At 30.7% G+C, this 22,160-nt stretch overlaps 1 protein-coding gene across 1 annotated transcript; it reads right to left on the bottom strand.

The window, feature by feature from the left end:
- Positions 1–1,534: 1,534 nt before the first annotated feature.
- Positions 1,535–21,492, bottom strand: LOC128169395 (uncharacterized). The gene is made up of 11 exons (XM_052835546.1): positions 21,427–21,492; positions 20,928–21,117; positions 20,446–20,556; positions 20,039–20,105; positions 19,806–19,939; positions 17,760–18,257; positions 16,484–16,591; positions 4,531–4,989; positions 4,335–4,432; positions 1,662–2,831; positions 1,535–1,561 (listed from the first exon to the last, which is right to left on the bottom strand). Exons 1-11 carry the CDS (start codon positions 21,490–21,492, stop codon positions 1,535–1,537), a joined length of 2,928 nt encoding a protein of 975 aa, XP_052691506.1.
- Positions 21,493–22,160: the final 668 nt, after the last annotated feature.

Below are 22,160 nucleotides of genomic sequence, written 5' to 3' on the forward strand. Positions count from 1 at the left end.
AGACCCCGCGTTACCTTTTACGAAATATGTATTATCAATATAATTAATTACTTAATAATATCACGAACAAATCAATCGTGATAATGACAATATTAACAAAATATGTTTCTTACAACAATAGATTAATTGTCATTTTGCTGCATATGCTGTGCATTTATATGCAAAATGTGTCATTTGGCTAAATTCATGAAGCAAACAATTTTCCGAATTCGGCATTTTTGTTCCATAAAATACGGGATTAAACTCAAACAACATCATGATTATATTTAGTCATCCAGGGATGATAAGGAAATAAAACAACATAAAAAATGTTAATATATCGATAAAACAATGCAAAAAAAACCAACAATTTATATTTATGTTTCTTATACAGCAGCGTTGACACCGTGACGTCACAGTTTATCTCGCGCCAAATCGGCTTGATTTAAAACTCGTTCATGTGTGAAATCGGGTTTCCCCCAAATATCTCGTTAACTACTTATGCGATCGCTGTAAATTTTTTAGAATGATGTTTTTACACATAGATCTCCATTATATAAAAAATGGGTCGGCACCCACAGATACCCTTTAACAGTCTTACTGACCTCAGACAGTGAAGTATAATTAAATACATGTCAAATCTATAGTCATCATTCTTAGTTAAAAATAAATTAAACTGCTTCTTTTAAACCATTTCTTTGAAAACACATTATAAATAAAACGTCTAAAAATGTTTTTTGTATAATGTTTATGAGCATACAATGTTAATGGATAAGGTAAATCTATACAAAACTGTCGCAAATAAGCACAATAAATTGTATAAGTATTTAAAACATCACAACACACATTGTTTCCGTAGACTGACAGATTTCCACATATATTTACTACCTTTCTATTTCACTTTATCTCTTCTGTATTACTACTTATACCCTAAAAACATTTCAGACAGTAATTTTATGTTGGACATTATAGTACCCATGTTCTGGTTTCTAAAATGAAAGTGAAAAAATCAATTCTACGATTTGAGATTGTGTTGTTTTTATAAAACATTGTGAAGATAACTAAAGGCAATATCTTCAGTCTAACTTTATAATGAATTATAAATTTGCCTTTAAATAACTTTACATACTACAATGTAGAAGAAGTATTAATTTCATGTCAACGTTACCAACCCTACCCCCTCCCCCCACCCGCCCAATGCATAGGCTTTATTTCAGTTTTCTTGCGTGTATGCATCCCCCTTCCCCTCCATGATTTGTCATGTCAGGAGGAGATGACACGCCTAGAGATGCTCTTGTTTGAAATTGCTTTGATTTCTTTTTTTTCCAGGATAAGAGAGTTGTATAAGAATGTATTCCATAACCAGCTTTCACACTAGCTTCAGTGCACATAATAAAAAGCAATGTTTACAGTCCGAATTCTTTTATCTCGTAGCTAGTTACATGAAACCATTTTATTCACATTTCGAAGCTAGTTTATAATATGTGTCTGATATCATACATGTAAATGAAACAGAAAATTGTAACTTATATTTCTAGAGGAGGTATCAATATTGTTACTCACTTTGATTTTTCTGAGGTTCCTTAAAAAAATATTTCAAAAAATTAAATAATTTCAAATAAATTAAGATTTAAATGAAATCAGAACTTTAAAAAAGAATGACTTAAATATTTTACACCTACCCAGCATATGTCGTTATCCAGTACATGTTTCTTATCAACATCACATATTTCACATAAATGATCAGAGACAGGAAAATTACTCTGGGAAATGAATGATACGTCTTCTTCAACATGCAGCACATCTTTTCGACATTTGTAACCGATTTTATAAGAGAGGTCGTCTTCGTGTAAAATATCCTCGACTGAATCTTTTATCTTTTTAAGTAGGCTTCCATTATATATTTTTGGGGATGCCCATACCTGCACCCGAATTTCAAAATTGCAATTGCATAAAACCACAACATGTTTTTGGAAAGAGAAACATGCTGCATTTTGGTAAAGGCAAATGTTATTCTTTGCTCCTTCTGTCAATATGGACCATTTTTTTAGTTTGGAACATTTCAAAACTATGCCATGAAAAACATTAATTGGAAGCTGCATTTCATCATCAAACTTAAAGCAGATAATAGAGGACTTTGAATTGTTCTCACCAGTCTTGTCAAACCTTTTACTATTCATGCTAGGGAAATAATACACAGAAGAGTCAATGGAATGCAATTCTTTTAATGGCATCAACAATCCTAGTTGTTCCATGTATGCTAGTATTGTCGTTTTGTGCTTCAGGAAATCTTTTCCCTGGATATGCCAAATTCTATCTAGTTCTACATTGTCTAATTCACCAGTGCGACAAAAATGCATACGCTTTATATCGTTTTCCTCTGGTCTCACAGGATATTCAATGATACACTTAAATGCATCAAGGAGCCACTGGATATCAAGAATAATATTTTCCTTCAAACCATCTTTATCAAAGTATAACAGAACACCAACTCTATGAAAAAAGACCAACATTTTAGACATTTCTGATTCGTCTATCCTAAATTCCTGAGCGCTTAATTGGTCACAGTAATCTGATAATGTTTTCTGTTGAATCACTTTTTCAGTTTCTTTCAATCTATTTAATATATGTTCAAATAATGCCCAGACAGGTCGAATATTTTCTTTCGAATAACGAGGGCACTTCACAATATAAGCAATGCATTTTTTTAGGTCTTTCAAATCCTCCAATTCTGATCCTGAATCCGGAAGACCTATTGTATACATTCGGTCTGCATTAATATGTCTCCGAAGATTGGAATGAGACAAATTATCAAAGAATTTTAACAGACTCTCACGAAATTTGCGACATTGCTGCAATATAAAATAGAAGGAATAAGCAGAAAAAGAAGAATTGATAGGTATCTATTTGAAATACGGATGTTTTAAATGATTCTTCATTAGATGAACATGAGTTAGAGTTATTATTGATTGTTTTGAATTCATAAATTAATGACACGTTAAAAACAGACATGTTAAAAATGAAATTAAAGAAAACGCAAATTGCAAACGTATTAATATAATGCATATGGCCTAAATGTGTTGAGTTTTTTTTTAAGAAAAATGTAAAGAAATGTGCTATCTTGATGTTATAACTGCTACAAAGCCTTGTTGTTCTAATTGATTTGAAAGTGCTAAATATGTTTTGTTTCAGTTGATAGTTTTTAAAACGAATTGAATTGGCACATAAGATCTGGTGTCTGTTACAGATGTACTAGGGGAGATTAGAAAAAAAAGAACAAGGTGGTCTACGGTTACTTAACAGACTTTAAAACGACTGTTCAACTGAAGTGAACAGCCAGCGACGCAACAAAGTTATAACTAAGCCTGACGGACAGAAAAAAGGAAACCAACAAAAAAGCTCAATTGTTAATCATAAACCAATAATGATGGTAAAAATATCCATTGATTGAAGTTCGTCTTTCTAAATCAGTAATCCTTTTAAAGATACAGTTGAAATTAAAAATTCATTTTAGATAACTATCTGGACTTTTAATATGTGACACTCAGAATGTTCAAAATGACGATTAAAAAACAATTCCCTTAACAATGATCTTTCTATCACTTTTTTTCTACGAATAGAATTTATATGTACACATTAGCGACAAAAGTCATTAATGTGTGTCATTTATCATCCGTTTGATAGACACCCTCCTCCAGATTGGTTACTTTTCACATCCGATTTGAAAAAAGTAGATTTTTGACCGATTATTTTATCAACGTCTAACACAACTTATCAAAATAAATATTTCTTTATCATTATTTAGAAATGTCAAGCGTGATTGCATTTCTTTCTATCTTTCTTATCAACCCCCCCCCTCCCAAAGAAAAAAATAATTACACACCAACAAACTGTAACAATAAACTGTTTATGTACATGTACGTGATTACGTCAGTCAAATTATATCAAATACAAAAAATGAAGTGATTTTATGATTTTAATATTACAGGTTGCTTTGAATAGAAAAAAATTCTATCAACAGTATGGTTCTTCACCCATTCCCAAACTTTCTACGAATCCGAAGCTTACGCCTTTTTTCAGACAGCAAAAAGAACGCTATTCAAGCTATATTCCTCACCTCAACGAAAATCAATCAAAAAATTGATTACAAAGTTTAAACTCGGATTTTTCAAAAAGTTTTTTTTTGTCGATAATTTTCGATTTTGATTATAAACAAAACGTGTATTTAAGAAAACAAAATAAGTTAGGTATACTTTTAATAAATTATTAACCCCCCAAAAAATATCGAAGACGGGTTTCCAACAACTTACAGGTATTAACGCATATTGAAAATCGTGTCCTTATTTTTTACTTACTTCTTTTGATAATTTATCTGCATGAGTGCCGACAATTATTACTGGAGACTCGGTATCACTAAAACTGTCAATCGACTTCAACCAAAATTTGTAATAGTCTACAAAAGATACAAACATATTATAATAGTGCATATAGTTATGTTCATGTTGAATTCACTCATCGCATAACTAAACAAAGGATTAATTAATTTATGACCTCTGTATCTCCATGAGGCAAATTGGCTACATTCCTTTTCATTTCCATCCTGAACATCCACTTCGTCGTTGAGACTTTTCGTCATATCCACAACCAAGATGGAACATGATTTAGGACGGAGAAATATCTGATGAAAAGCATAGTACATACTTTGTCCTGCAAAATCTAAAAAGGTGATTCGTGGGCGCAAATCGTTTTCATTCAGCAACTCATTCACAGCATCCTTAATCTTTAAAATCGCATACTTTTCAAAATTAATTTTATCATCTTCTACATGTGTTTCATTTGTGTTTGGGGACAATTGGTTCTGAACACATATTTTGTCTTGTGGTTCAGGTATTGATTCTCCCTCATTTTCTGCATTATTGTTATTGGCTGGGTTGTTCGGTACATCCCTTGGTATGTTTTCTGTATTTTTCTGTGAAGAGTCTTCAACAAGTCGATTTTTTCCTCCAACACCTACTACAAGTGTTAAATTGCAGTATGATTAAAAATGGAAGATTTACAACTTAAGAAAAGTGGTGCAAATTTTAAGTTGGACATAAATTGTAAATTGTCAAACAGCAGCACGCATAATTTTTATTGATTTCTTTTGGATTTAACAAAACTAAACAATGAATTGAATAAAAATTGACAAACAAAAGAAAGGCATGGGCATAACTTTGTCAAAAGGAAGCTCACTTATAAAACGAAAACACATTAAAAACAATGTGTGTGTGTGTGTGTGTGTGTATGTGTGTGTGTTTTTATATAATGTAATTTACTTTGCAAATTAATAAGGACAATTTAGGATTGAGCTTCAAATCAGATAATCATAAAACGTTCTTTTGGACACGGCGTAAATTGATACATAAACATATATAATTTTCAAGATGTTAAAATATGCCCCCACCTCTCCTCACACAATCGTTTATAGACATGTAAGTACATTACATGTAGTGTAGCATGTTCTTGTTATGGAAAATGTTCCATCATATTGTCTTTGTATAAATAGTTATTGTTTATTGTTTTCGTTCGGTTTTCTTTTCCTACTATTATTTTTTTTTCTTGCAAAATTTGTGCGGGCGATTTCTCGGAAATGGCTGAGCCGTTTTTCGTTAAACTTTCAGATCTAATAGATATCAATCCGAACTTAATACACATTGTTTTTTTATTTTGATGACGTCATTTCCGTTCTTGAGAAAATGACGTTTTAGCGATTTTCAGAGGGTCGGCTTATCCATGGATCCCCTCCTAAACGGTAAAAGATATTGAGTTCAAACTTTCAGGGATTGTAGACAAGATATTGTAGATGTGTAATTTGGCATTCATATTTGTCATGCTTAAAAGGCTTTAAAGCTCGCCTGGTCCCGAAAATTGAGACTAAAAAACGTCGTATTTTTATGGTTTTCTTAGTTTATCTCCTTTCTGACAAAAATTTTGTTAACACATGTAATGCCTAAAAAGTTTATATTTACAAGACCTTCCATTTGATATCAAGAAAAAGGGGCTGGGCCCTCAAATTAGGGGACCAAAGGGCTCTAACTCTTTCATCTTTAGCCCTCTACTGAGGGATATTTTGTGAACAATTTTGGGAGCAAATATGTTTATTTTACAGTTATGTATCCAAGCAATGTAATGATTGTATCAATTGTTACGTAATTAGGGGTTTTTAGGGGCCAAAAGTCTAAAATTTTGATCCCCAATATCCCAGAAACTAAAAATATTTTATAATGCAGTATTTAAGAAAAGATGCTCAGAAATATGTTTTAAATGATATGCAATGTTCTAAATTTCGTTAAACGGCCCCATAAGGAGTTCAGGCTCCTAAAATGTTCTTTCCCATATATGTCAAAAACAGTAACGAATTTCTAAACAGTTGTTAGACAAAATGTGTTGAAATTTAAATGAACTTTTATTTGATATCAAGAAAAAGGGGCTGGTCCTAAACATTAGGGGATCAAAGGGCTCTCAAGTCTTTCATCTGTAGCCCTTCGCTGAAGGATATTTTGTGAACGATTATAGAAGCAAATATGTTTATCTTTCAGTTATGAATCTATGCAATGAAATGATTGATCATGTTTTACGTAGCAATGGGTTTTAGGGGTCAAAATTCCAGAATTTTGATCACCAATATCTCAGAAAGGACAAAAAAAATTGAAATGCAGTATAGAAGAAAAGATACTCAAAATGATGTACTAAATTATATGCAATTTTCAAAATTTCGTTCAACGGCCCTTATAAGGAGTTAAGGGATATATCTCAAGAACGATAACGAAATTCTAAACAGTTGTTGAACAAAATGTGTTGAGATTTAAATGACCTTTAATTCATATCCAGAAAATTAGGGAACTCAATGACTCAAAATCGTTCATCTGTAGCTCTTCGCTGAGGGAAATTTAATAAAAGGCTATAGAAGCAAATATGTTTATCTTACAGTTATGTATCCAAGTAATGTAATAATTTATTCGTGTGTTATATTATAAGGATTTTTTAGGGGTCCAAAGTCCATAAATATGACCACCTATATCTCAAAAATATTTTGAAATTCAGAATAGAAGAAAAAATAAGGATATAAGGGACCGGCCCCTAAAACGTGTTTTTTTTTCTCAGATATCTCAAGAACGGTGACGAATTTCTAAACACTTGTTGAACAAAGCTCTTATCCCTGAAACAAAATAGTATCTGGCCCTTTTAATGTAGACCATGTTTTTCTATTCTAAATCATGTTTAGCTGTTAAATAGTAAAATCAAGATCGAACATCTATCTCAAATTCTAAAATTAGACGGAAGACCTCCTCGTTGCTCGCAACGAGATCGTGTCTAGTTATTATACCATTTCTGAGAATGATTTTGTATCCAAAACAAGATAAATAATTTTGATTTCAGCAAACAATTTTATTTTTATTATCAATTAAGAATAAGATAACATTTTTGTAATATTTACCATTTTTATTTTTGTTTTTAGAAAGGGATGGAACGGTAACAGTATAATTGAAATCCCAACTATGGTGTAACTATTAACTTAAATTTATAACGATCAATTAACTTTCAGTTATAACGAAATCATTCAATATTAATTTTCAATTATACTTTTATCGTTGTAATTTGAGACTTGTATCTAAGTTAAAATGGAGCCCGTTCATAATACAAAGCACAGTTCAGTAGGTTTAATTATGATGACTGTTACAACAACTAGACACTGCCTTGCTCTGTTTACTTTGCATAAAGTATTAATGAACGACTTAAACACGTTGAGTACAGTTACACTTCTACTGTACCTTTGTTTAGCTAGTTCTTAATTTTACTACGCTTTTGTCCCTTTTTGACACTTATGTAGAAAGCATTGCTTACTACGGTTGTGAAGTCTGGGGCTTTCATTCTGCCCCAGATATAGAAAAAATTCATCTTAATTATTGTAAAAACATACTTAATGTTAAAAGGGGCACATCTAATGCAGTTATTTATTGTGAATTGGGCAGAATGCCTCTGCAATTTATCAGAAAAATACGAATTTTAAGATTATGGATGAAACTTTTATCATCAAGGAATTGCATTTTGAATTCATGTTATGTTAATATGTATAATGAAACTTTAGGTAAAAACAAATGTAAAAACTGGGCTGCAGAGATCAAGAACATGTTAACAAGTATTGGGCTAATGAACTTATGGGAAAACCAATTTTTTGAAAAGCCAGAAATTATTTTAACGATCGCCAAGCAACGTATTTTTGATAATTTTAAACAGTCTTTACTAGCTGACATAAATGCCTCTTCCAAATGTACAATCTATAGATATTTAGTTGATCATTGTACCTTGCAGTCATATCTAACAAAAAGAATTCCTTTACAATATAAGAAACTTATATTTAAATTAAGATTATCATCCCATTGTCTTACCATCGAAACTGGCAGATATAACAATGTTCCATTATAAAGACGTTTATGTCCTCTATGTACTTTAGATTTAGAAGATGAATATCATTTCATATTGAAATGTCCCTATTACTGTAACTTAAGAGAAAAATTCCTTAAGAAGTTTTATTATATTAAACCCTCTGTCTTTAAATTAATTCTATTATTGTCAACACAAAATGTAAAGGATTTGTGCAATTTAGGTAAATAAATTAAGAATGCTTTTGTAATCAGAAAACTTCATGTATAATCTTGCCTTTTTCAAGTGACCAGTATATGTATTATAACATGTGTATATTAATTGTATATGTCTATGAGAGGTACAGCTGTTGACTAATAAACAATACAATACAATAGTTTTTATTTCTTTTTCTTCCTTTTAAACGACATCAATTTATGGCGTGTTCCCGTTTTGCATCATTTGATAATTGGGTATAGAACAATAGGTATGATTTGGGTTGTTATAGTAATTATAGTCTGCTTTAATTTAAAGATTTTACCTGGATTTTACCTTAACGGTGAAACAATATAAAATATATATTTTGATGTGTTTTAGGTCTAATGACTAATAACTATCACCATTTTTTTTCATTTGATAAAATAAAGATAATGATATTTTTAGTCTTAAATTTCGACTCACTGATATGAAAATAATGATTCGATGATTAATAAATTGAGCATTACATTTTTGTCTATTTACCTGAAATACTTAACTAAATGAATTGAGGTAAAAATGCTGGTCCAAACCAATTGGACGCTGATTTAATGGATAATAATATGATGATGGGGAAAACTAAATGTACAGTCATATGGGGTACCCCGTGTCTCTTTTTACAACTTATTTGCAAAATATGTAAAACACTTCTTATAATTTGCTGTTTGGTATAAACAGAAAGAATATTATGAAAGAAATCAGACAGTAACTCTTATGATACACCGCTCTAGTATATTGCGGGTCACTTTCTTGTTTTTTACAAATCAGTAGCTACATGTTAATACATGAAAAAAAAATCCGACAAAAATAATAATTTGAATATTGATTCGATATACCTCAAACTGAAGAAGGTTGTAAATGCATGAATTAGGTCTAAATTGATATGTTTTGTGAAAAAATATGTAAATTTTTTTAGCATAGCATCATACAGTTTGTCTTCTGTGATTATTTAAGCCACAGCATCAATAAAAATATTGAGCAGCGTATTCACTTCACACATTTCCTCCATTTATGTCAGCAAAAGCGATATTTACATGTACATATGATATTTTCACTTCAAACCTGTAGCATGTACAAGTACACATGTACTCCCTAAAGTAAGTCAGTAAGTTAAACAAAGGCACAGCATACACAACTTTCTTTTGCAATAATCTTTCTTGTTCAAGGATATTAATAAAATTAAATTTAAGAACATGGCCATCAATTATTATGTCTATTGCTTTTATGCAGGTTACATGTATATTGTAACATAAAATAAATGTATTATTATACTTTTATTATCATTAGCTCTCACAGGAACTGTGATATAGACTATGGCAATTAAGCAATTATCTCACCTGGACAATTTCCCGTTTCGCACACATTTTTTGGTAACCAAATTTTCAATTGTGTGCAAAACGGGAACAAACCTTCCAATTTATTTATATTTACACAAATTTATGTACAGAGTAATTTTCAAAAGCCGATACAATTGTAATGAAACCTCAATCCAAAAGGATACACAACTTAAACGTATCACTTGTACTGGTCAGAACAAATTGCAATCAACCTGTCACAAATTCTGCAATCGATAGCTATCCATAATATTTTCATTGCAATGTACATGTTTCATTAAGAATATACAATTTTTAGATACACATATAAAGTACAGAGACTCAAATATATATATATATATATATATATATATATATATATATATATATATATATATATATTTATATATATATATATATATATATATATATATATATATATATATATATATATATATATATTAGTATCATATATATATATTATTCAATTGCTTTTATGCAGGTTACATGTATATTGTAATATATATATATATATATATATATATATATATATATATATATATATATATATATATATATATATATATATATATATTAGTATATATATATTTATATATATATATATATGTATATAGATTAGAATTTTTTGCAAAAAAACTACAATTTGCCAGCAACATAGTAATTTTTTGGCATTTTAACACCTGTAAGATGATGTCTGTAAGCTATATTTTAATTGTAATTGAAAAGTTGTCATTGTGAAAAATTTGGAAAACCACTTTCATTTTCCATGAAACTGACCGAAATTGCAAAAATGATAGCAAAGTGGTGGACACGCTTAGGCGGATCCAAGTCAGTTGGATTTAGCATAGAAAATACTTGCAATAAAATGATATTGAGATTACGTGATGAGTGAATATATTTACTTAGGACTTGCTTAGAGTATATTTAGAAGTACATTTGTGACAAATGATACATAAACAATTGTATTTCGTTTCTTGAGTGCGCCAATTTAGTTTTGATGAATGAAAGTTTGCAAAGCACGACTTCTTGTAGGAGAAAAGGATGGAACTTTCAAGAACAGGGGTGATGCCTTTATTGCGAGAAGTGTACGACAAGTTAATCATGCATCGCGGGCAGTTACCTTGAATAGGCAATGTATGGTAATTTAGAAAAAAAAGTAACGAACAAAACGGATTTATTTAATGTGATTTTATTTTTGCTGGAAAGACTTTCCAGAACGTGGGTACCTTGGAACGCAGGTAGACTGATTACGTTATGGCGTAATGTGTAAGATCTGGCAACTTCGGTTTAATTAATGCAATACACTTTTGTTTCTCTTTAATTTTATACATTTTATAGCACGACAGATTGGCTGTAAACCTTACGCATTAATTTGTGAACAATGAATAGGTTACGTTCTACAATGTACATCTACATTAAAAATGAGAAGGTGAAGTTAATGGGTTGTTTGGGGGGTCAATTATTTTTACGAAGCAAAGTTTGTTCTTTATCTTACTTTAAGGAATATGTTATAAAACAAGATAAATTTTTGACACAAATATTTATATATATATATATATATATATATATATAGGAAAATATTTGCCCCATTTTTTTCACCCCTTTTGCCCTCTTTGGCAGCGGGCAGATTTAAGTTCTAGCATACTTTCGTCCACAGGTAAATCATGACCAAACAAATAATCTCAAATCATGTGAACCAAACCAAAAACATTGAAAAGGACCAAAATATATTACGCTTTATTTTTATCGAAACAAAACCTTTCATGTAGTGTTCAAAATTGGTTTTATAGAGCGACCGTTTGGGCGAGCGCAGCATGTGATCAAATAATGAACTATGATAAATCAATTAAAACAAAAGAAGCAACGTAACGTCAATGAATTTGAATGGAATATAAAATAGAAAACCTATTTTTCAGTAAATTTTCATTACTGATAATTTATAAGATTTGAATCAATGTGCAACTATTCCAAATTTTCTACGCCTTGCCGCTAGAGCTCGATTTGCTCGCTATTAAGTTACCTGGTTGGTCTGCTTCTTCTGTCATTTTTCCAGCATTGGCTTTTAGTTCCATTTCCAATTTTTCTTTCGAAAACAAGATTGTGGGTAATGTGTCTTCTTTATTTACACCTGCACAAGACTTAAATGGTACAGTTATACGAATACATAATTCAATATATTAAGATCACATTCATGCATGTAATACAGTACACATAGGTGTCATTCCTTCTAAATTTTACGGTCAATGTACACCTATCTTGCACTTGTATCCTAATAAGAGCCCTCATCCAAAAGCGATATTTATATATGATATTTTCTTTTCAAACCTGTAGCATGTACAAGTACACATGTACTCCCTAAAGTAAGTCAGTAAGTTAAACAAAGGCACAGCATACACAACTTTCTTTTTCAATAATCCTTCTTGTTCAAAGAAATTAATAAATTTAAATTTAAGAACATGGCCATCAATTATTATGTCTATTACTTTTATGCATGTTACATGTATATTGTAACATGAAATAAATGTTCTATTACATTAATTATCATTAACTCTCACAGGAACTGTGATATACACTTTGGCAATTAGGCAATTATCTCACCTGGACAATTTCCCGTTTCGCACACATTGTTTTGGTAACCAAATTTTCAATTGTGTGCAAAACGGGAACAAACCTTCCAATTTATTTATATTTACACAAATTTATGTACAGTGTAATTTTCAAAAGCGGATACACTTGTAATAAAACCTCAATCAAAAAAGATACACAACTTAAACGTATCACTTCTACTGGTTAGAACAAATTGCAATCAACCTGTCACAAATTCTGCAATTGATAGCTATCCATAATATTTTCATTGCAATGTACATGTTTCATTAAGAATATACAATTTTTAGATACACTTATAAAGTACTCAGATTCAAATATATATATATATATATATATATATATATATATATATATATATATATATATATATATATATATATATATATATATATATATATATATATATAATCAAAAAAGAAAAAGAAAATGAACAGTTCCAAAGTTTCTATTCACTAGCGCTTTCTGGATTTACATCCTTCTTCAGGTGAATGTACATAAGTTATGAACTTGTTTTCCTTAGAAACGTTTACTATGACGTCATAATGTAACGAGAGTCTTTTCAGGGAAGAAATAAATTCATGACGTCATAATACAATATAAAACGTTCAAGTTCGGGAAAACTGAATTAGACAAAATATGATCATAACGACATCAATAAATTTACAAATACAAAGACTGGCTAGAATAAAGATGATTATATATACAGATATTTAATGTTTGTTTAGTTTTGTGGAAAATAATTTAATAAAATAGTTTTCTTTCACAGGTCTCATGGCGGTTGAATCGGTTTTAAGTTTATAAAATGGGAATACTTTATAATCTCTCTTAGCACATCTGTCAAAATGTTCACTGAATGAGGTGTTTCTGGTACTGGGATCATTGATCTGTTGGCGATGGACGCGCATGCGGGCGGTAAGTTGTGTTCCGGTTTGGCCGATGTAATCTTCACAACAGTGGTTACATGTAATACAGTAAAGCAGATTTTTGGATTTACACGACATATTTTCATTAACATAAAAAGTTTTGCCACATATAAAAGAAATCGAATCTCCTGTCTTTAGATAAGGACACGTGCCGCACCTGGAATCTCCGCATTTGGAAACAACATATTTTTCTTGTGTTGAATGAAATTTTGCTCTTGTTAATATTTTCTTCAGATTTGATGGTTGTCTTTGGCTATGGAGAAGGTCAGAATTCAGTGATTGTTCCATTTTATTTCTGGATATTATGGTTTTAAAAAACCAATCAAAAAGTTCAACATCTGTTTATTACAGATCCACGGACACTCACCAGTATCTAAATTTTAAATCTTGTCACCCTACGCACACCAAAAGAAATATCCCGTACAATTTATCAAGAAGGATTTGCACTATTGTTAGTGAAGAAACTACCAAAGATCAAAGATTGATGGAATTGAAAATGTATCTAAGTGCTCAAAATTATCCCAAAAAACTAATAGATTCGGCCATAGAAGAAACAAAGAAAATACCACAGAATATACTCAGAACAACCAGAAAAAAGGAAAAAGATCCATATTTAATTCCTTTTGTTACAACTTACAATCCCAAACATTTTAATATATTTCAAGAAGCAAAAAAGAATTTTTCTATCATTGAGCGGGATCAAGAACTTCAACAACTAATTAAAATATCTGACCTTCTCCATAGCCAAAGACAACCACCAAATCTGAAGAAAATATTAATTAGAGCAAAATTTCATTCATCACCAAAAAAATATGTTGTTTCTAAATGCGGAGATTCCAGGTGCGGCACGTGTCCTTACCTAAAGACAGGAGATTCGATTTCTTTTAAATGTGGCAAGACTTTTTATGTTAATAAAAATATGTCGTGTAAATCCAAAAATCTGCTTTACTGTATTACATGTAAGCACTGTGGTGAAGATTACATCGGCCAAACCGGAACACAACTTACCGCCCGCATGCGCGTCCATCGCCAACAGATCAATGATCCCAGTACCAGAAACACCTCATTCAGTGAACATTTTGACAGATGTGCTAAGGGAGATTATAAAGTACTCCCATTTTATAAACTTAAAACCGATTCAACCGCCATGAGACTTGTGAAAGAAAACTATTTTATCAAATTATTTTCCACAAAACTAAACAAACATTAAATATCTGTATATATAATCATCTTTATTCTAGCCAGTCTTTGTATTTGTAAATTTATTGATGTCGTTATGATCATATTTTGTCTAATTCAGTTTTCCCGAACTTGAACGTTTTATATTGTATTATGACGTCATGGATTTATTCCTTCCCTGAAAAGACTATCGTTACATCATGACGTCATAGTAAACGTTTCTAAGGTAAACAAGTTCATAACTTGTGTACATTCACCTGAAGAAGGATGTAAATCCAGAAAGCGCTAGTGAATAGAAACTTTGGAACTGTTCATTTTCTTTTTCTTTTTTGATTATTTATTCTGTGTGATATCACCTTTCACTCATTTTGGATTTTATATATATATATATATATATATATACTTATTGATTAAGATTTTTTGCAAATAAACTACAAATTGCCAGCAACATAGTAATTTTTGGGCATTTTAACACCTGTAAGATCATGTCCGTAAGCTTTACTTTAATTGTAATTGAAAAGTTGTCATTGTGAAAAATTTGGAAAAACACTTTCATTTTCCATAAAACAGACCGAAATTGCAAAAATGATAGCAAAGTGGTGGTCACGCTTAGGCGGATCCAAGTCAGTTGGATTTAGCATAGAAAATACTTGCAATAAAATGATATTGAGTGAATATATTTATTTAGGACTTGCTTAGAGTATAATTAGGAGTACATTTTTGACAAATGATACATAAACAATTGTATTTCGTTTCTTGAGTGCGCCAATTTAGTTTTGATGAATGAAAGTTTGCAAAGCACGACTTCTTGTAGGATAATAGGATGGAACTTTCAAGAACAGGGGTAATGCCTTTATTGCGAGAAGTGTACGACAAGTTAATCATGCATCGCGGGCAGATACTTTGAATCGGCAATGTATGGTTATTTAGAAAAAAAAGTAACAAATAAAACGGATTCATTTAATGTGATTTTATTTTTGCTGGAAAGACTTTTCCAGAACGTGGGTACCTTGGAACGCGGGTAGACTGATTACGTCATATCAGAATGTGTAAGATCTGGCAACTTCGGTTTAATTGATGCAATACACTTTTGTTTCTTTTTAATTTTATAGCACGACAGATTGGCTGTAAACCTTACGCATTAATTTGTGAACAATGAATAGGTTACGTTCTACAATGTACATCTACATTAAAAATGAAACGGTGAAGTTAATGGGTTGGATGGGGGGAGGGGGTCAATTATTTTTACGAAGCAAAGTTTGTTCTTTATCTTACTTTAAGGAATATGTTATAAAACAAGACAAATGTTTGACACAAATATATATATATATATATATATATATATATATATGTATAGGAAAATATTTGCCCCATTTTTTTCACCCCTTTCGCCCTCTTTGGCAGCGGGCAGATTTAAGTTCTAGCATACTTTCGTCTACAGGTAAATCATGACCAAACAAATAATGTCAAATCATGTCAACCAGACCAAAAACATTGAAAAGGACCAAAATATATTACGCTTTGTTTTTATCGAAACAAAACCTTTCATGTAGTGTATATAATTAGTTTTACGGTGCGACCGTTTAGGCGAGCGCAGCAGGTGATCAAATAATGAACTATGATAAATCAATTAAAACAAAAGAAGCAACGTAACGTAAATAAATTAGAATGGTATATAAAATAGAACACCTATTTTCAGTAAATTTTCATCATTAATAATTTATAAGATTTGAATCAATGTGCAACTATTCCGAATTTTCTACGCCTTGCCGCTAGAGCTCGATTTGCTCGCTATTAAGTTACCTGGTTGGTCTGCTTCTTCTGTCATTTTTCCAGCATTGGCTTTTAGTCCCATTTCCAATTTTTCTTTCGAAAACAAGATTGTGGGTAATGTGTCTTCTTTATTTACACCTGCACAAGACTTAAATGGTACAGTTATACGAATAGATAATTCAATATATTTAGATCACATTCATGCATGTAATACAGTATACATAGGTGTCAATCATTCTAAATTTTACGGTACATGTACACCTATCTTGCACGTGTACCCTAATAAGAGCCCTCATCCAAAAGTCATTTAGATGTAGTAGTAGTTAGTTTCCAGGAAGGTCGCGGATTTTTGCTCAAATCTAAAGCATAGAATGTCCTGAACAATATTTTGAGTCAATTTGTATCAAAATCAGTTATTTGCAATCCGTTTCTTATTTATAATGAAGTCTTTAAAATATCTAAATAAGAAAATAACGAAATAAGTGATTTTATTTTGTTAAAATAGTGTTTACATATTAGATTTTAATATATAGTAAAACAATATGTGATATACATGTAAGGGGCTTTGATTTTAAACATAAAAAGTATATGGATTATCTAAAGTGTAATCATTTGTACATAAAAAAAACCACAGAACAAAAGGATTCCATTAAGATGATTAATTATGAAAAATTAAGATAACTTTATTTGCTTAAAAAAGAATTGTAATTCACTTGACTGATTGAAAATGTTTAGCAAGTAATCATATTACTCCTAATTTCATTTGTGAAAAAAAATTATGCTATAAAAGAACAGTAAAAAATGGCTGCGTACAGATATACATTTTTCTCACATGCGTAGTAATTTTGTATTGGTTTTTCGATATCTGTTTAAATTTCTTTCTACACGTATCTCTTGATGGCATTGTAAATCCAAAGGCTTTCATGAATTATGATGATATGTTGATCTTTCTGGTTGATTCACCAGCTTTCTGACTTTGTATGCAAACTGAACATAGCATTCATTTTGGTGGACCCATCAATTATGTACTCAATAGCAGCTATAAACTGTTTTCGGGGTTTCACCGATTTTGTAGTATATGTTTTGTATGATTGATTTTTAGTGTATGTATTTTCACTACTTTTACATGTACATTTAATGTCCTTCTTTTTTGTAGAAGAAAGCAATCTGAATGATATATTATCCATTGTTCAATCTTTCAATAGACTCTTGCGCTTGAACATTTTAAGCATATCTTATTATTTTTATTTTTTTCCATTTGATATAAAAAGCTATATGTAAAAAAAAGAAATGAAAATAATTTTACTTTGAATGGTTTCTTCTTTTAACAGAACCTCAAAACTGTTAACGTGGAAATCTACCATTTCGGTCCGTTTAATCTCCATCAATTCGGCAAAGGAAGCATTCTGTAATCTTTTTAAAAGCGTCGTCTTTCCTGCTTTTCCACAACCAACTATGATGCATCTAACATGGCAAACAGAAATATTGCCTTTACTTAGAAATTGTCTAAGTTTATCATCATCTATTTCTTGGTTATGTTGTCGTTTCTCATCTATCATTGCTGATTTATATCCGGATTTTTCGTTTTGTTTCTCCTCTCTTTGAATCAATTTTAATTCCTGTGTATCTTTTTTGGCTGTATCAGATATCATGTCTGTCGATGTTGTTTGTATATAATTATGTTTTGACACATTTGTTGATGATGTTTGATCAAATTGTGCGGCATCGTTGAGTTCTATTGGCGGTTCTGGATCTTGCAGTAATGACTGTTTTTCATCTTGTTTGTTATATCTCTCGCCTTGCTCTATGAAAATAAGATACTAATCATAATAAATTAAAACTCACTCTTTTCATGAACTGTTTATATGCAAAAATGACTGAAAATATATTTAGTTTTGCAAACATATGATATGTAGTACAAATCAATTTTTTTTTACCATGATAAGCGACAACTATATTTCTACATGTAATACGATCAATATTTTAAAGTCTATACAAAAAAAAAAATGTTGTATTATAGATTTTGTTTAAAAGTATTTTCATTTTTTTCCTCTTGATATCTTTATGTTTATGTTAAGCATTTTTGTATCTGGATGAATTTATAATCATCTATGTAACTAAAAGCTTTCAAGTTGCTATTCAGATTTTAAACAATTTTTCATAAATAAAACACCCAAATCAAACTCGATTGGTGATTTTTGACAGAGTCATGCTTCCTCCTGAAGTTAGAAAAAAAATATAAATTCGTAGTTTTCACTCTCTAACTTTAATAGAAAAAAAACAAAACAAAAAACAAAACAAAACAAAACAAAAAACAAACTGAACTTTATTAATTTTACAACGATTGATAAACAAGTTCAACAACTGTTATTAATTTATCTCGCTGGCACGGATGTTAACGCAAGGGGGTCATAGGTGTGGGAAGAGGCCAGAGTACTCAGAGAGAACCCACGTGTCCAAGCGGGCGACCACCATACCCTATCACAAACAACCATTGTCGATCACGGGATCGAACTCGGGTCGCAGCGATGAAAAGCGAGTGCATTGTCTACTACGCTACTTGGAAACCTCTAAGTTTTTCATTTATGAATATTTAAAGTTTAAGTTTCATATAATATTAATTCATTAGAAAATACTAGTCAGTTTTGAACTTGTTCCAGTCCGATGATTTTTCACAGAATTTTGCCTCTTGAATTAAAAAAAAAATATAAAATAATATTCAGGGATCCATAACTTATTCTGCAATCAAACACATAAATTTGGCATTTGAAATTGTGTTAACCTCCGACACATCTACTTTTATTTATATCTCTTTAAAATAGTGGACCCCCTACTTTAGCCAGACCTTTGGGGTTCATGATTTGAACAAACTTGAATACATCCTCCCCGGCGATGCTTTTACACTGATGGTCAGACCAACATTGTCGTACAAAATAACAGCTAATAATTGTACGGACAACTATCAATACTACAAATCAAAGTTTAATTATCTAATGTCTACCGTGTCTTAAAAAATACACACCCCCTAACAAAATAAAAACAGGTATTTGAAATATATGTATTACACTTTTTTTTTCTAGGTTGATGTGTTGTTATGTGGTAATATGAACCCATATCAAGCAATATCGACCGAGGACACAAAGAAGTGATAACAACCAAGCCTGTAACTACTGTCTGTGTTAATGGTCAGTACTACTTATCATGGGATTTTGGGATGATATAACATCATATGATTTTTATGATTGGTATGATAAAAACTCGCAATATAGCTATGGCTGTTGAATAAGTTGTTTTCATACACAAAAGTAATGGAAATTACTTCCTAACAAAGACGGTAAATAAACAACGTTACCTTTTTTTCTCTTTCGAAAAATAAACCAAATCTGTATCATCCCCGCTGAAACAACAGCAATTATATATAAAATTGCAATTAATCTGGCGTCCATTTTAAAATTGTTGGAATAGGTTTCTGTTGTAGGGAATTCTCTAAAATATACAAAAAGCTTTAAATATATATTTTGTTGTCCTGAACATATTCATACGCACTTATGCACTTCACATATGACTTCGAAACTCAAAAAATACCTATCATTGCAATCATTATCGGCAACAAAACACCGGTGCTTCTTATCAATTTCTAGGCACGCTGGATCTGTTAAAATGGATAGACATGCAACATGTAGGTTATGGAATAATAATCCTATAATACATTATTTTTGTTATTTTTATAATTAATAAGATATGATACTTTCTCCTATTTTTGTTAAGAGAAACAAGACGCAACTATTAATGATTTTATCTATTTAAATTAAGATTGTATGTATATGAATAATAAAACTGTCTTATCTTATCGAAAACGGTTTCAAAAAACATTGTTAAATTAGAATAACATTTACCATCGACCTTATACACCGACTAAGAAATATAACACCATTGAAAACGAAATCTTAATTTCAAAAATATTAATTTATTTTTAAGAAAAGATCACTTACATTTATAAATCTCTTCATCATAATAAAATTCCGAAGGACAGCTACTATTGAACTTTTCTACACAGCTGTAATGGTCCAGGTCACCTGTACCTTCAAGTAACACACAGTTGCCTGTAAAATAGTTATTGTTATTGGATATTATAACTGTTTATAACCAGAAGCGATGATGAGATTAAAATATTGGTGTTTTTTTTTATTAATGCATAATTACATGTTAGTCATTATCATGATCTTGTTCTTTTCTTTCTGAACCGGATATATCAATATGTTGATAAACAAAATAATACAACTAATACCGTCTTACAGTCAAAAATATTACGTGATTTTCGTTATTGCCACTCAATTTGCTCTAGCCATTTTTAAATTGTGGCAGCACAAGAAACGACGTCATTTCTTTAAAATAAGTTGTGTAGGTACATGGATTATTCCTTTTTATTTTAATGATCGAATAATTATTGCATAGATAATATTTGTCATTATACCTTTTCCATAAAGACTTCTAGGTCGGTCTGTGCAGAATTCTATTAGAGATGATATGTATTTATTGGGGGCACACAGGTATCGTAAGCCTCTGGTGCAATTTCTTCTTTGTGCTCCTGTTTTAAATTCATTTTCGGTTCTAGGACATTCGTTTACAGGATAAACAGGAAATCGATAAGGGTTCGGTGTTACCTAAAATTGAAAACAAAGGACGAATGACAGTCTTTATGTTCTCCGTACAGGTGGCTTAAAGATGCTTAAAGGAATTTGCCAAAAACACCTCAAATCGACTAAATAACCTTTTAGTTAAAAAATCCCCCATATTTTCAAGCTCTATGATTAAAAAAAGAAACACTTTAGAAATTTGGCCTACTCATTGATTTTGTTGACACACTGTTACACAACACATGCAGAACGATTATTCTTTTAGAGTAACGTACTTGTATAGACTAAATATAAACTTTGCACAATCAGAAATATTAAAGTTTGTTTTATACTTACCGGATTTTCTGTGGCGATGCTTAATGCGTTAATGACTAGTAGCGAACGAAACAGTAAAGGTCCCATTATCAAATGTTCATTATTCTTCCTGTATCTGAAACTTAACATGTCAGAAAAATTATTTTCTAATGTGAGGGTGTTGATAAGCTTTCTTTAATTTTATATACACCAATGGCTTAATTGTTATGTTTGACATTCTATTGTGAATGGTCTTTGCTTTAAATATAATCACGACTTAATCATTAATCAAGATAATGTTATTATCTCACGATATGTACCGATCGTAAAAAAATGTTATCAGTGAACATTCTCCCGAATTATTAGGTCATGCTATAAACATAGAGAAAAAGAGCTGGCCCAACACTATTATTTCTCTTCATTTGAGAGGGATCTGTATTGTTTTAAATTGATTATAATGCACCACAACACACAAAGAACACAGATTCCAACTCTTTACAACAAAGACTTTGAAGGGACAGACTGTGTCGGCCATAATAATGTGTAAAATATAAAGTGATCCATTTAAACTCTAGCTTTCTGCAAGAAACTATGCACATGTACAATTCTTAAAAAAAAATCATTATTCTGATTTATATAAGATTTGAACTTTACCAAAAACTATTTAAAGTTATTTAACAATAAGCGTTTATGTAAGAGGCGACTTCTCATGAGAAGTAATCAGACAAATGGATGAAAAAAAAATGGCTTCCATGAATATACGGTTCAATTCTTAG

This window comes from Crassostrea angulata, unplaced genomic scaffold (genome assembly GCF_025612915.1).
Source record: "Crassostrea angulata isolate pt1a10 unplaced genomic scaffold, ASM2561291v2 HiC_scaffold_126, whole genome shotgun sequence".
Lineage (NCBI taxonomy): Eukaryota > Metazoa > Mollusca > Bivalvia > Ostreida > Ostreidae > Magallana > Magallana angulata.